Source organism: Mesoplodon densirostris, chromosome 2 (assembly GCF_025265405.1).
Source record: "Mesoplodon densirostris isolate mMesDen1 chromosome 2, mMesDen1 primary haplotype, whole genome shotgun sequence".
NCBI classification, from domain to species: Eukaryota; Metazoa; Chordata; class Mammalia; order Artiodactyla; family Ziphiidae; genus Mesoplodon; species Mesoplodon densirostris.
The window spans coordinates 155,320,729-155,338,086 of record NC_082662.1 but is presented as its reverse complement, the minus strand read 5'-3'; the positions used below and the strand labels follow the sequence as shown (position 1 = coordinate 155,338,086).

The window sequence follows — 17,358 nt, the reverse complement described above, 5'->3', positions numbered from 1 at the left end:
CTACACAAAGTCAATTTAATTGTTTCTCTACATCTCTGTCTTGAAGATGTACAAAATCATGCTCAGTAAGTATTTTTAGAACAAATGAATGGGTGTCCCTTCAAGATTTCTCTTCTTGGTACTGTAAAGGGGAAATTGGGTTAAGTCAGTTTTGTGAAAACAAACATAGGCAGCCAGTGTAATGGCAGGGGTCAGGGATAGCTGGTTCAGAATGTGGTTTTTACACTTCTCATACAGAGCCAAACATACTGCTTTTTTATAGAAACAAATGAAACAAAGAATAATATAACCCAAATTTAGATGTAGATTGCATTTTATTTTATGCTGTGTGAGGCTGTTTGAGGAAACACACCTTGGATTTCTAGGCTAACATTAATATTTTATTTAATGGGATTGGCTTCCTCATTAACCCTATGCCATTGAACCATAGACAGTCTGAAACCTGGCTAACATTAACATTGTTTTAAAAATTGGAGTTTGCATTTCCTGAACACACACAAGGTTAAGTAATTGGAGGGAGTGTATTAAGTCTCAGAAAGTTAACCCTCAAATTAAAATATGACATAAATAATCCACAATTAGGGTATGCCACAAATGGGGTAGATAATTGAGTTGGTGCTATGGTACAGATTTTGGTTCTTAATTGAGAAATTTAGAAGAGTGTTATTTGATATTCCTTTCTTGTTATACAAATATGCCCTGGTGAGAAAAACTGCAAAATTTTCCATCAAGTCCATAAGTTTTTTATAGCAGGAAACTTTTCTCTAGTTCACTATTGTATTCCCATACTTAGCAAAATGGAGAGCTCAGAAAAAACTTGGCTGACTAAATAGATGATTGTATAATAAATCTAATATGTTTGACATTTTATATATTTTTTTAATGTTTTCTCTTCCTGTATTAGTGGTGAGTGAAGATCCTGTAATCAGCCTGCGTAGACCCCCTCTAAGAAGCTCAAGATTTGGTAAGAGACTGTTTTGTCTGTTGGTTCAACTTTCTTATATTTTTAAATAGGGTATTACATGTATTCATATGGTTCAAAATTCAAAAGTTTCTATAAATATACAATGAAAAGTCTCCCTGCCCCTTCTGACCTTTGCCCACCCAGCTTCCTCATCAGAGGCAACTAATGTTGTCAGTTTCTTAGGTATTTTTCCAGAGGTATTTTATGGAGATATAGGGAAATTCATGTCTAAATGATATTTTCCTCTCTTTTTTTAACCCAAATTTTAGCCCAATAAATACTCCTTTCTGTACTCTTATTGTTTATTTATTTTTACTTGAAATATATTGAGACATCTTTCCATATAAGTGTATAAAGGACTTCCTCATTCTTTTTAAGAGGTTGTTTCTTATATGTTGCTATGATTCTTTTTGTTAGCAAAATGGTTTTAAATTAGGGTCAGGGACTTTTTATTCTTCCCAGTATAATGCTAATAAAAAATTCAAGACTGAGGCTTTGTGGCTCAGGGCTATAAACTTTCCCTGCCTTAATTACATTTCTTTTTGACTAAAACCTTAAAAGAGTATTGCCCTTAAATTGATTTCATGACTATGAAAGAAAACTAGTAATGTCATTCCAAGAGGTCTACTTCTACTTAATTTTTAGAGTTTACAGACCCATAAGGGTGCTTTATCGTGGGAACTAAAAAGGAAGCTTATTTATCTTCACATGAGGTTTCTACTCCTCAATCATTCCCTTTAAAAAAGAATTCGGTTGATTTTTTTTTGATAGGTGGCTGTCCTTTTAAGTATTATAAATGATAAAAATCTGTTAAGGTTTTGATGATGAACCTGTGGTAAAGAACCATATGATGCATTTCTTTTTCAGCTCTAATCATTTTCTTGCTATCTCTCTTGCAGATTCGTCATATAAAACAAATGGAAATACTAAAATGAGTGAATTAGGTTTGTTTATCTCTAATTCTTGTAGGTTCTCTTTGAGGTCTCTAATTATCAGTAGAATACAGGAGTACATTCATTTGGTCACTGGCTTGAGAATATTACTTTGTTCATTATCTCAGCTTGAGGGGCAGTGTCCTTATGACCATAAACTTTCTTAATCACCTGGGTTTTTATTCTCTGTAAAATTATGTCTTTTGTTATATTATTGTTTAAATTCATGTAAGAAAATATAAGAACATATATTTTAGTTTTTACTAGCAGTCAAGTTCACACTATCGGGAGAAAAGGATATCAATTTACCAATTAAAGTTTTTTCTTGATTTAGAAAGTGAATTTGAGCTTTTTCAAGGTAAGTGCAGTGTTCTTTGCCATGTTTGTTGAAGTGGTTTATATTCTTTTCAGTGTTTGCCTTGGTGTAAGACATGAGCTACCAAGATCTGCAGCTTTAAGTGAATTTACATTGATTGTGGTTGGACTTAGGTTACAATTCTTTTCTAAATTTGGAGATGAGTCAAAAGGAGGGAAGCTTCATTTTTCTTTATAAATAGTTGCAACTTGTTTTAAATTTCTTTCACTTAAGCTCAGGCTAATTTTTTTTAGAGACTTCATTATTTATAGTGTCTGGGTACTGAAAATGATCCTGTAGTACACAACTTATCATGTGTACTTTCACCCACCAGTTTCTCAAATGCTCTATTTAAAAACTTAGAAAAAAAATTTTTAAGTCACAGAATCTTAATTAGAAGAGAACTTGGAGCTGAAATAATCTAGCACTTTTATGTTCTTTGTATGCTAGATTTAGAAATCATTTCTTTTTTTTTTTTTTTTTTTTTGCGGTACATGGGCCTCTCACTCTTGTGGCCTCTCCTGTTTCGGAGCACAGGCTCCGGACACGCAGGCTCAGCGGCCATGGCTCAGGGGCCCAGCCACTCCGCGGCATGTGGGATCTTCCCGGACTGGGGCACGAACCTGCGTCCCCTGCATCGGCAGGCGGACTCTCAACCACTGCGCCACCAGGGAAGCCCAGAAATCATTTCTATAAGTACTTTATAATAAAAACTAACTTTAAAAAAGTGCTTTCCAGCTTAAAGGGAATTTCTGTGAGATCAATATAGGGAATGACACCCTCTTTTTTTTTTTTTTTAATAATAATGCTAGTACATCTTGGAGTATATAAAATGGCTATTCATGGAGCATGAGCACTAGTGATACTTCCAAACTATTCTTTATTCTCTTTTTCTTGCAGCCTCACTCTGTTCTCCAAAACATGATTGTCATAGAACAGTCTTAAAAGGTACCTTTCTTGAAGGTACCTATAACAGGGGTCCACAAACTACAGCCTCTGAGTAAAATCTGACCTGCAATCTTGTTTTTGTACAGCCTGTGAGCTAAGAAAAGATTTTTACGTTTTCACACACACACATATGTGTGTGTGTGTGTGTGTGTGTGTGTGTGTGTGTGTGTGTGTGTGTAACAGAGACCATATGTGGCTAGAGAAGCCGAAAGTATTTACTATTTGGCCCTTGATGGAGAAAGTTTGCCAACCCCTGATTTTATCAGTGGCAGAAATAAATACAGCATATCGCCCAAATTAGCATTTGTTTGTTCTAAGTAAGTTCAGAGAGTTCCATACTTGTCTGGACATAGATTTATTACAACATTCCACACTAGGTTTTCCTGACAACACAAAAAGACAGGAGACATAGTGACTCTCCTGTATTCTATCTAGTCTTCTCTTTGAGAAGGCATGATAGTCTCACTTCTGAATCTTCATGTCTTTGTCCCCAGACACAACACAAGCGAAGTTTATATTTCCTTGAGTACCCTTCACTACTCACACGAACACATTCCATAAGTTTCTAGGAATAGGAAAGTCTATAGTAGAAATATATCTGGGACTTTGTGTTTTTCTTAAAAACGATGACCAGGAAAAAGAAAGTGAACAGAAAGTGATACAGTTAGTGGATGGTCTCCACCCAGCAGAGGAAGTGGTTGTAAGTGGTTTACAGCAGACATAAAGACCTAGGACTTCTGAAAGTACCTTCTCCTAATTGGTTGAAGTTGTTAGAAAAGTGACACCTCCTTAATAGCACATTTAATTATTGCCATTTGTCTAAAAGCCACAGATTTTATAATTTAATAACTTTTTTTGATTAAGGGTATTATTGCTCCAAATGGGATTTTAATTTCTTAAAGTTTCTGCATGAGTGTAGGGAAGAGTAATACCTTTTTATTTTTATTTTTATTTTTATTTTTTTTTTGCGGTACGCGGGCTTCTCACTGTTGTGGCCTCTCCCGTTGTGGAGCACAGGCTCCGGACGCGCAGGCTCAGCAGCCATGGCTCATGGGCCCAGCCGCTCCGCGGCATGTGAGATCTTCCCGGACTGGGGCACGAACCCGTGTCCCCTGCATCGGCAGGCAGACTCTCAACCACTGCGCCACCAGGGAAGCCCCAAGAGTAAACCTTTTTAAAAAAAATTTTTTTTAAATGCTCTAACCTTCCACATGTAGCAGCCAAGAAGTTTAAAATAAAGGAAGCTGAATGACAAAAGAGGGAAATGAAATTAAAAGCTATGTAGTCATAGATACTGCTGATTCACCATGAGATTGTATTTGAGATTGTATTTGAATATTTATCTGTACATTCTCTGCAGCTTGGGTTAAAAAAACGAAAATTGTTTTAAGTATTAAAATAGTGGTATATATATATATGGTAGCCTAGAGAAGTTCCCTACTCTGGAAGAGGTCAGGAAGGTTTTATGGAGCTGGCATTTGAATTGAATTTTGAAGGATGAATAGCAGGCAAAATGGGGAAGGAGAATTACAAATATCGCCAATACTAGTAATTGTTTTGTAATAGAATGTCACTCTTTTACCTTTAGAGTTCAGGCAATATGAGAAACTCCTTTACATTAGAGGCAACACTCACAGTAACTGTGGCTCTTTGAGATATTTTATGTTAAATAATTTTCAGAATGACTCTAAATCGGTAGACTTGGGTTTCTAGAGTTTCATTTTCTAGAGTGAGAAACATGTTTAAAAATATATATAAAGCCAAGACAAAAGCCTATTACAATGATGATTACTTGTCAAATGTACAAGATTTATTATTATTTAAGCTGTCTAATTCATAAAATATTACTGGATTGTAAGGCACAAAATAATACCATTTTTTGTTCTTAGTGATGTTATCAAGATAGCCTAGCTTGACAAGTTATTGTTTATGTCTTGTATAGTGCTGATAAATATTTACTGTTAGGAACATGGAATTCTAAGGAAAGGATTTTTAGACACAGATTAAAAGTCTTTAAAGTGTTCAAAAATAAATTAAATACTTCAAATATGATAATAACATATTAGAAGTATTAAAAGTAAATGGGGAACTCCGTTACATAAGCTGGTTAAAAAATAATTCTTAAATCCTCCCCCATGCTAATTAGAACACTAACATAAACAGAAAAAAAGGAGATTGAATTTTAGGCAACCTGGTATATGAAGGACTGATTATTAGTTAATTGGCTCTAGACAAATTGACCTGGAACTTCAAAACTATTATGGGAATAAATTGTATCAGGATGAAAAAGGGAAGGATTACTGTGTAATTTATTTTTTCTGATAGTTGGGTGAATGAATATAAATCTTCAACATACTTATCTTTCCATTAACGCAGATTCAAAAATCAGTTCAGCCTTAAACATAGTTTGCTACACCAAATAATTTTTAAGCTATATAAAACATAATGCCCTAATATAAATGTAACTTTAGCCAAGCTGCTGTATTACATGACTTACACTTAGGTGTTGTTGGAACCTCTCATTTTAGGAGGAATTCACATCTCAGCCTTTTCCCATCATTCATTCATTTATTCAAAAGATTATTGAGGAAGGGACTTCCCTGGTGGTGGTGCAGTTGTTAAGACTCTGCTTGCCAGTGCAGGGGACGTGGGTTCAAGCCCTGGTCTGGGAAGATCCCACATGCTGCGGAGCAACTAAGCCCATGTGCCGCAACTACTGAGCCCATTTGCTACAACTACTGAAGCCCGCACGCCTACAGCCCATGCTTCGCAAGAGAAGCTACCACAATGAGAAGCCTGCGTGCTGAAGTGAAGAGTAGCCCCCACTCGCTGCAACTAGAGAAAGCCTGCACGCAGCAACGAAGACCCCATGCAGCCATAAATAAATAAATAAATAAAATTATTGAGGAAGACTTTTTGGTTCCACATGTAAGGAGCTTGGAAGTCACCACTTCAGCCTAATAACAAGTCAAAAACTGACAACTGAAAAATCAACAACTCTTAGATCCATGAGAGGAGATGACGCAGGTAAAACCACTGACCCCAAGATTGGAGAAACAGACAAACATAGGAAGTCGTGGCTTACTGGAGCCAAGATTCACAAGCAGAAGCCTCTGCAGGAGGTAGTAGCTGGGTAGGTAGCTGGGTAGGAAAATCTGAGCTGCAGTTGGTGAATTGTTGGAGGCTCAGCGTGGACAAGTCTGAAGAGTTAAAAATTCCAGGAGGACCCAGTCAAAGGTGGGCCCCTACTGTATTGTGAAATTTACCTCCAGAAGCTCAGCCAGGCTCCTATAATGAATATCAGCAAAAAATTCCCTTGTACTTATGCAAGGTAGAGGGAGAAAGGAAACATTTTGAAATATGCCAGGGCATTCTGTTCTTCTTAACAAGGCAAGCCTTCAGGGAAATCTAGTTAACTGGACCCTAACCTACTCTATTATCAAAGCCCGACTGACCTGAAGGAAGGGAAATACCCAACACCAGACCACTCTGAACATCCTGTCACACCTAAAGGGGAAGGGAAAAAAAGTGAGGAACTGTTTTGAAGTTCACAGTCCAGAGGCATAAGCTTAACTAAAAACAGAGACCTAGAGCTATAGAATACTTCCCCTTCCCCAACACCTGACCACCACCTTACTAAAGATCTATTTACAGCAGTTCTTTTCACCCAGTACAGCATGTCCAGCTATCAAGAAAAAATTACAAAACATGCCAAAATGCAGAAAACACAATTTGAAAAGATACAGCAACATCAACCAGACGTGGCAGGGATGTTAGAATTATCAGACCAGGAATTTAAAACAACTATGACTAATATGCTAAGGGCTGTAATGGATAAAGTAGACAGCATGCAAGAACAGAAAAACGATGTCAGCCAAGAGATAGAAATCCTAAGAAAGAATCAAAAAGAAATGCTACAGATGAAAAAGCACTGTAACAGAAATGAAGAATGCTTTTGGTGGGCTTATTGGACTGGACATGGCTAAGGAAAGAATCTCTACAGGATATATCAACAGAATCCTCAAAGAAATTATAATTATGTGACATGATGTGTTAGTAAGTGCTATGATGATAATCATATTGCAATATATAAATGTATCAAATCAACACATTGTACACCTTACCCATAACACAATGTTAAGTATCAGTTATATCTCAATTAAAAAAAATAGAATCCTTGAAACCAAAAATCAAAGAGAACAATGACTGAATAATACAGAATATCCTAGACTGTGCGACAGCTACAGAAGGTGTAATAATGCATGCATAATGTAAATAGAAGGAGAAGAAAGGAACAAAGAAATGTTTGAAATAATAATGACTGAGAATTTCACAAATTAATGTCAAACACTAAATTCAGATCCAGGGAGCTCACAAGCACCAAGCAGGATTAATGCCAAAAAATAAAAATACACTTAGGCATATCCTTTTTAAACCACAGAATGTCAAAAATAAAGAAAAAAATCCCAAAAGAAGTCAGAGGGAGACAACACATGACCTGGAAGGAATAAAGGTCAGAATTACGTCTAACATCTCCTCAGAAACCATGCAAGCAAGAGATTGGAGTGAAAGATTTAAAGTGTTCAAAGAAAAAAACCCCACCAACCTGGAATACTGTACCTTGCAAAACTATCCTTCAGAGGTGAAGCCTCTACCCAAGCTAACTAAGAAATAAAGAAAAGGAAAGAAGAAAAAAAAAAGGAGGAAAAAAAGTGGGACACAAATTACTGATGTCAGGAATAAAAGAGGGGACACTATAGATCCCATAGAAATTAAAAGGATAACACAGGAATATTATGAACAACTCTATGCCACAGATTTGATAACCTAGGTGAAATGAACTGATTCCTCGAAAGACATAATCTGCTAAAACTCACTCAAGAAGAAATAGGTAATCCAAATAGATCTATATCTCTTAAGTTAATTGAATCAATAATTAATAACCTTCCAAAACAGAAAGCACCAGGCCCAGATGAGTTTCCTAGTGAATTCTATCAAACATTTAAGGAAGAAATTTTACCAATTCTCTACAATCTCTTGGAGTATAGAAGCAGAAGAATTACTTCCTGACTCATTCTGTGAGGCCAGCATTACGCTAATACCAAAACCAGATGAAAACATCCTGAGAAAAAGCTATAGGCCAATGTCAGAAACACAGTAGAGTGAAGCATCTACCTTTGTCTCTCCCCTTCACTCTACAACCAGTGAAACATCCACAACTTAACAAAGGTGCCTCTGCCCAAAACAACAGGATGCTGGAGAATTCCACACAGCTGTACATCTAGAGCTGGGTGAATTTTAACACTTAGTGAGTGGAAGTGGAACTGAGGGAACAGTGGAGATGGGGCCTGCAATTTGAGTCCCTTGATGGGACAGCAGAGCCCACAGCTTCAGAGAACCCAGTAACTGCAAGAAAGGCTACATGCATGACTCGAGCCAACTGACTGCACCAGCACCCATGGCCACAAGTAACTGGTGGGTAGCAGCAGTGGGGCCTAGGACCCCATCACAACAGCTGCTGAGGTGTGCACATCCACAGCCCCCTCCACCTCCTATTCACAGTGGCAGAGCCTGCAAACCTTACAACAGACAAGGTAGAGTTGCCTGCATGACTCCAGCTCCCTCTGCCCCCTCCGTCCTCTCCCCTTCCCCCGATGGTGGGAAGTGGCCTCTAAATAGAAATCTAGAAATGATACAAGTAGAAGAGGAAAGAGAAATAAGATGTTTTAAAAACGAGGAAATCCTATGAGAGAAGTCCAACTCTTTTAGGAAGGGCAACATTAGGATAATGGGTATCCCAGAAGAAGAAGGGAGCAGAGAGGTTATTTAAAGAAATAATAGCTGAGAATTTCCCAAACCTAGGGAAGGAGCTACATATACAAGCCCATGAGGCTAAGAGAACACCTAATTACCTCTATGCAAAAAAGACCTCCTCTATGCAAAAAGACCTCCTCCAAGACATAATATTAAGATTGTCAAAATTCAATAACAGTATTCTAAAGGCAGCCAGGGAAAAAATAATGGTGACCTACATACAAAGGAACCCCCCATTAGGCTATCAGTGGATTTCTCAGCAGAAACCCTACAGGCCAGGAGTAGAATGACATTCTCAAAATACTGAAAGATAAGAACTGTCACACAAGAATACTCTATCCAGCAAAGTTAACATTCACATATAAAGGAGAAAAAGACTTTTCCAGACAAAAGCTGAAGGAGTTCATCAGCATTAAACCTGCCTTGCAAGCTCTATTGAAAGGAGCTCTTCAACCAGAAACAAAGTGGCCAAAATATACAAAACTTTGAGCAAGGTGATAAATAGAACTAGAAAATTGCAACGGTCTATCAAATTTTTTAAACCCTCTATCATCACATAAAGGTTAAAGGGAGAAAAAAAGCAGAATAATATAACTATCTCACTTTGATAACAAACTCACAACATAAAAAGGAATAACTTAAGACAACAAAAACATAAAAGGGGAAAAGGACAGAACTTGTATAGGTAAATGAAGATATCAGTAGAAAAAGGACTATTTTAACTAAGATGTTTTATACAAACCTCAGGATAAACACAGAACATTAATGTGGAGCAGAGACACACAACATAACGAGAGGAAACTGAGAAAAATATCTTAGAAAACCACCAAACCAAAATGGCAGACAGGGGACTTCCCTGGTGGTCCAGTGGTTAAGACTTCACCTTCCAATGCAGGGGGTGTGGGTCCAATCCCTGATTGGGGAGCTAAGATCCACGTGCCTCATGGCCAAAAAACCAAAACATGAAACAGAAGCAATATTGTAACAAATTCAGTAAAGACTTGAAAACAATGGTCCACATCAAAAAAGAAAAAAAAAAATTGCCAGACAGAAGCACTAGGAGAAACAAGGTATAGATCAACCAGAAAAAAAACAAAAAAAGATATGATGGCAGTACTATGTCCTTATCTATCAATAATCACCCTAAATATAAATGGATTGCACTCACCAATCAAAAGACACAGTAGCTGGATGGATTGAAAAACAACTATATGTTTCCTCTAGAAGACATAGCTCTAAAGACAAACATAGGCTAAAAGTAAAGGGATGGAAGATGTTACATCAAGCAAATAGCAGCCAAAAGAAAGCTGGTATAGCCATACTCGTATCAGAAAAAGTAGACTTCAAGCCAAAAAAGGTAATGAGACAAAAATGAACAGTATGTAATAATAAAGGAGACAATTTATCAAGAAGACATAACAGTGACAATTTATCAAGAAGACGTAACAGTGATAACAGATCATTCAGACAGAAAGTCAACAAGGAAACACTGGCCTTAAATGAAACATTAGACCAGATGGAGTTGATAGATTTTTAAACAACATTCCATCCAAACACAGCAGAATATACATTCTTCTCAAGTGAACGTGGAACTTTCTCAAGGATAGACGATATGTTGGGACATAAAACAAGTTTCCATAAATTTAAGAAGATTGAAGTCATATGCCATCTTCTCTTACCACAATGGAATGAAACTAGAAATCAGCTACAAGAAGAAAACTAGAAAAATTACAAATATATGGAAACTGAACAACTATTGGATCAATGAAGAAATTGAAGGAGAAATAAAAAAATTACTTGAAAACAAATGTAAATGAAAATACAGTATACCAAAATCTATGGGATGGAGTAAAAGAGGGAAGGTTTTTTTTAATTTTTATTTTAAATTATTTTTATTGGAATATAGTTGATTTACAATGTTGTGTTAGATTCAGGTTTACAGCAAAGTGAATCTGTTATACACATATCCACTTTTTTAAGATTCTTTTCCCATATTGATCATTACAGAGTACATCCATGTCTTTTTTTAAAATTAATTTTTATTGGAGTATGGTTGCTTTACAAGAAGGGAAGTTTATATCAATAAGGTCTACCTCAAGAAACAGGAAAAATCTTTAACAATCTTACCTTACACCTAAAGAAACTAGAAAAAGAAGAACAAATGAACCCCCAAATTAGTATAATTAAGGAGAAAGTAAAGATAAGAGCAGAAATAAATAAGAAACTAAAAAGACAGTAGAAAAGATCAATGAAACTAAGAGCTGGTTCTTTGGAAAGATAAACAAAATTGACAGACTGTTAGCTAGACTCACTAAGGAAGAAAACAACAAGGCTCTGATAAATAAAATTAGAAACAAAAGAGGAAAAAAAACAGGTACCACAGAAATACAAAGGATTATAAGAGAGTATTATTAACAGCTATACACCAACAAATTGCACAGCCTAGAAGAAATGGACAATATCTTAGAATCATACAACCTTCCAAGACTGAATCAGGAAGAAATAGAAAATCTGAATAGACTGATCACTTGTACAGAGATTGAAACAGTAATCAAACAACTCCCAAAAAACAAAAGTCCAGGACCACATGGCTTCACAGGCGAATTCTGCCAAACATTTGATGAAGATTTAATACCTATCCTTCTCAAACTGTTCCATAAAACTGAAAAAAGGGAATACTTCCTAACTCACTTTAACACATTATTGACCAGAGATGCCACAGGCGTTAGTTTCTGCAGAAATCCCCTGGTCAATAATGTGTTAAGAGGCCAATGTCACCGTGATACCAAAACCAGAGGATGATAACAACAACAAAAAATCACAGTCCAGTATCTCTGGTGAACATAGATGCAAAAATCCTGAACAAAATATTAGCAAACTGAATTCAACAATATATTGAAAAGATCTACACCATGATCAAGTGGGATTTATTCCATTCAAGGATGGTTCAACATTATTAAATCAATCATCGTGATACACCACCTTAATAAAATGAAGTATAAAAGCCATAAGATCATCTCAGTAGATGCAGAAAAAGCATTTAACAAGATTCAATACTGATTATGATAAAAATTCTAAAGTTGGTATAGTAGGGGCATACCTCAACATAATAAAAGCCGTATATGATAAACCCACAACTAACATGATACTCCATGGTGAAAAATTGAAAGATATCCCTCTAAGATCAGGAATAAAACGAGGATGTGCACTCTTACCACTCCTATTCAACATAGTATTGGAAGTCCTAGCCAGAGCAATTAGCTAAGAAAAAAGAAATAAAAGGTGTCCAAATTGGGAAGGAAGAAGTAGAAATAATAAATGAATACAATAAAGTTGCAGGATGTAAAATCAATATATAAAAATCTGGGCATTTCCCTGGTGATGCAGTGGTTAAGAATCTGCCTGCCAATGCAGGGGACACAGGTTTGAGCCCTGGTCCAAGAGCATCCCACATGCTGCAGAGCGACTAAGAAAACAATGTGCATAGCACAGGGAGATCAGCTCGGTGCTTTGTGACTACCTAGGTGGGTGGGATAGGGAGGGTGGGAGGGAGACACAAGAGGGAGTAGATATGGAGATATATGTATATGTATAGCTGATTCATTTTGTTATAAAGCAGAAACTAACACACCATTGTAAAGCAATTATACTCCAATAAGAATGTTAAAAGAAAGAAAGCAAGCAATGTCATTTACAGTTACAACAAAAATAACAAAATACCTGGAAGTAAATTTAATCATGGAGGTAAAAGGCATGTACAGTGAAAAATATAAGACACTGTTGAATTGAAGTAGACACAAATAAATGGCAAGATATTCTATGCTCATGGATTGGAAGAATTAAAATTGTCAAAATGTACTTATTACCTAAAGCAAACTACTGATTCAGTGCAATCCCTATCAAAATCCCAAAAACATTTTTCACAGAAAAGAACAAAAAGTTTTAAAACTTATGTAGAACCACAAAAGTCCCCAGGTAGACAAAGCAGTCCCGAGAAAAAAGAACAAAGCTGGAGGTATCACACTCCCTGATTCCAGACTATACCACAAAGACATAGAAACAGCATGGTTGCTATGGCAGGAAAACATACATAGATCAATGGAACACAATTGAGAACCCAGAAATAAGCCCACACACATATGGATAATTTATGACAAAGGAGCAGTGAACATACAATGGAAAAAGGATAGTCTCTTCAATTAATGGCATTGGGAAAACTAGACACCCAAATGCAGAAAAATGAAACTAGACCAAACCATACACAAAAACTAACTCAAAATGGACTAAATATTTGAATATAAGATGAAACCGTACACTTCTAGAAGAAGCAGAGACAATATGCTCTGTGACATCAGTCTTTGCAGTATCTTCCTAGATACGTCTCCTCATGCAGGGGAAACACAAGCAAAATTTAACAAGTGAGATTACATCAAGCTAAAAAGCTTCTGCAGCAAAGGAAACCATCAATAGAATGAAAAGACAACCTACTGAATGGGAGAAAGTATTTGCAAATGACATATCAAATATGGGGTTAATATTCCAAAATATATGAAGAACTCATACAACTCAAAAACAAAAAACCCCAAACAACCTGATTAAAAATTGGGCATAGGGGCTTCCCTGGTGGTGCAGTGGTTGAGGGTCCGCCTGCCAATGCAGGGGACATGGGTTCGTGCCCCAGTCCGGGAAGATCCCACATGGCACGGAGCGGCTGGGCCTGTGAGCCATGGCCACTGAGCCTGCGCGTCCGGAACCTATCCTCCTCAATGGGAGAGGCCACAACAGTGAGAGGCCCGTGTACCGCAAAAAAAAAAAAAAAAAAAACATTGGGCATAGGAGCTGAATAGACATTTTTCCTAAGAAGACATACAGATGGCTAACTGGCACATGAAAAAATGTTCAACATCACTGATAATTAGGGAAATGCAAATCAAAATCACAGTGAGATATCACCTCACACCTGTTAGAATTCTCAAAAAGGCAAGAATTAACAAGTGTTGGCAAGGATATGGAGAAAAGGGACCCCCTCATGCATTGTTGGTAGGAATGTAAGTTGGTACAGTCACTATGGAGGACTATTTAGAGATTCCTCAAAAAATTAATAATAGAACTACCATATGATCCAGCTATCCTACTTTGGGCATTTATCCAAAGAATATGAAGATACTAATCTGAAGAGATATCTGCACCACCACCCACCCCCATAATCATCACAGCATTATTTACAATAGCCAAGGTACAGAAACAACCCAAGTGCCCATCAACAGATGAATGGATAAAGAAGATGTGGTATATGTATAAAATGGAATACTACCCAGCCATAAAAAAGGTGAAATTTTGCTATTTGTGACAGTGTGGATGGACCTTGAGGGCATTATGCTAAGTGAGCTAAGTCAGACAGAGGAAGACATACATATGATTTCATTCATATGGGGAATATAAAAAAATGAATAAACATTTAAAAATAAATGAACATACCAAACAAAAACAAACATGTAGATAGAACAAAGTAGTGGTTATCTGAGGGGAAGGGGCAGTGGGGAAGGGGAAGTGGGAGGGGATCAACTGTATGGTGGTAGATGGAAAATAAGGTTTTTTTAAAATAAATGTTTATTATCTATGTTTGGCTGCATTGGGTCTTCATTGCTGCACACGAGCTTTCTCTAGTTGCAGCAAGTGGGGGCTACTCTTCGTTATGGTGCATGGGCTTCAGTAGTTGTGGCACACAGGCTCAGTAGTTGTGGCTCCGCGGGCTCTAGAGCACAGGCTCAGTAGTTGTGGCACATGGGCTTAGTTGCTCTGCTGCATGTGGGATCTTCCCGGAGCAGGGATCGAACCCGTGTCCCCTGCATTGGCAGGTGGGTTCTTAACCACTGCGCCACCAGGGAAGTCCCAGAAAATAAGTCTGTGGTTGTGAGCACATTGTAGGGTATATAGAAGTAGAAATAAAATGCTGTACACATGAAACTTACAGATCAATGTTACTTAAATTTCTTTAGATGTTTAAAAAATGTTTCTCATGAACAAAGATGCAAAAACCTTCAACAAAATGTTAGTAAATCAAATTTTTAAAAGTATGAAAAGAATTAATACACTACAACCAAATGGGATTTATCAGGTATGCAAGGCTGGTTTGACATTTGAAAATCAATTCATATAATCCAGCACATCAACAGACTAAGGAAAAATCATATGATCATATCAATAGATGCAGAAAACAACATTTGATAAGAGTCCAACACCCATTCATGATAAAAATCCTCAGTTAGGAATAGAGATAAACTTTGTCAACTTGATAAAAACTATCTACAGAAACTACAGCTAACGTGTAATAATGGTAAGAAACTGGAAGCTTTTGTACTAACATCAGGTACAAGGCAAGGATGTCCTTGCTCACCAGTTTTTAATATTGTGCTGGAAGTTCTAGCTAATGCAATAAGACAAAGGAAATAAAAGGTATACAGATTGGGAAGGAGGAAATAAAACTGTCTTTATTCACAGATGACATGATTATCTATGTAGAAAATCCAAGAGAATGGACAAAAAACCTTCTGGAACTTATGCAGTTATGCAAAGTTGTAGGATACAAGGTTAATATACAAAAGTCAAGCACTGTCTTATATACCAGTAGTGAACAAGAGATACTTGAAAATGAAACACAATATAATTACCATTAGCATACCCCAACATGTAATACTTAGATATAAATCTAACAAAATATGTACAAGATCTATATGAAAAAAACTACAAAACTTTGATGAATGAAATCAAAGAACTGCTAAATAAATGGGGAGATATTCCATGTTTATGGATAGGAGGACTCAATATTGTCAAGGTGTCATTTCTTCCCAACTTAATCTGTAGATTCAGTGCAACACCAATCAAAATCCCAGCAAGTTAATTCATGGATATCAACAAATTAGTCCTAAAGTTTGTATGGAGAAACAAAAGACCCAGAATAGCTAACACAATATTGGAAGAATAAAGTAGGACAGTACTCAGCCTCAAGCTAAACTAAACCTAAAGCTACAGTAATTGAGACAATGTGGTATTGTCAAAAGAATAGACAAGTAGATCCTTGGAACAGAATAAAGAGCCTGTAAGTAGACCCACGTATAGTCAACTGATCTTTGACAAAGGAACAAAGGCAGTACAATGGAACAGAGAGTCTTTTCAACAAATGGTACTGGGACAACTGGACATCCACATGCAAAAAAAAAAAAAAGAATCTGAGCACAGACCTTAACACCTTTCACAAAAATTAACTCAAAATAGATCATAGACCTAAATGTAAGCACAAAACCATAAAACTAGAAGATTACATAGGAGAAAAATCTAGATGACCTTGGGTATGGTGATGCCTTTTTAGGTATAAACCAAAGGCATTATCCATGAAAGAAATAACTGATAAGCCGAACTTTGTTAGAATTATAACTTCTGCTCAGCAAAAGACAATATCAAGAGAATGAGAAGGCAGGCCACAGATTGCGAGCAAATATTTGCAAATGACATATTTGAGAAAGGGCTATTATCCAAAATATACAAAGACCTCTCAAAACTCAACAATAAGAAAACAACTTGATTTAAAAATGGGTTGAAGTCCGTAACAGACACCTCACCAAAGAAGATATACAGGTGGCAAATAAACGTTTGAAAAGTTGCTCTACATTTTATGTCATCAGGGAAATGAAATTGAAAACGAGATACCACTACATACCTTCACTAACAACACCAAATGCTTATGTGGATATGAAGCAACAGGAAATCCTATTCATTGCTGTTGGGAATGTAAGATGGTCCAACCACTTTGAAGTTAGTTTTACAGTTTCTTACAAAACTAAACATACTCTTACCATACAATCCAGCAATCACATTCCTTGATATTTATCCAAAAGGCTTGAAGACTTATGTCCACACACAAACCTGCACACACATATGGCAGCTTTATTCATAATTGCCAAAACTTGGAAACAACCAAGATGTCCTTCCATGGGTGAGTGGATAAATAAACATCCAGACAATGGGATATTATTGTGTTAAGAGCTATCAAGCCATGAAGAGACATGGAGGAAACTTAAGTGAATCTTACTAAGTGAAAGAAGCCAATCTGAAGAGGCTACATACTGTATGATTCCAACTATATGATATCCTGGAAAAGGCAAAACTCTTGAGACAATAAAAAGATCAGTGATTGCCAAGGGTTTGGGGTGGGGGTGGGAGATGGGGGAGCAATGAATATAGGTAGAGCACAGAAGATTTCTAGGACAGTAAAAATACTCTATGATATCATAATAGTGGATACATGTCATTATACATTTGTCTAAACCCACAGAAGGTACAACATC

The 17,358-nt window shown here is 36.7% G+C and overlaps 1 protein-coding gene across 2 annotated transcripts in view; it reads left to right on the top strand.

Moving 5' to 3' along the window:
- The window catches only part of TOR1AIP1 (torsin 1A interacting protein 1), a 46,722-nt gene that overhangs the window by 7,177 nt on the left and 22,187 nt on the right, over positions 1-17,358 (top strand). The window contains exons 3-4 of one of the 2 annotated variants that reach the window (XM_060091186.1): positions 905-964; positions 1,864-1,908. In XM_060091186.1, the coding sequence (XP_059947169.1) occupies positions 905-964; positions 1,864-1,908 (105 nt within the window). The remainder of the gene's footprint in view (positions 1-904; positions 965-1,863; positions 1,909-17,358) is intronic. The other variant, XM_060091187.1, reaches the window with a different exon arrangement.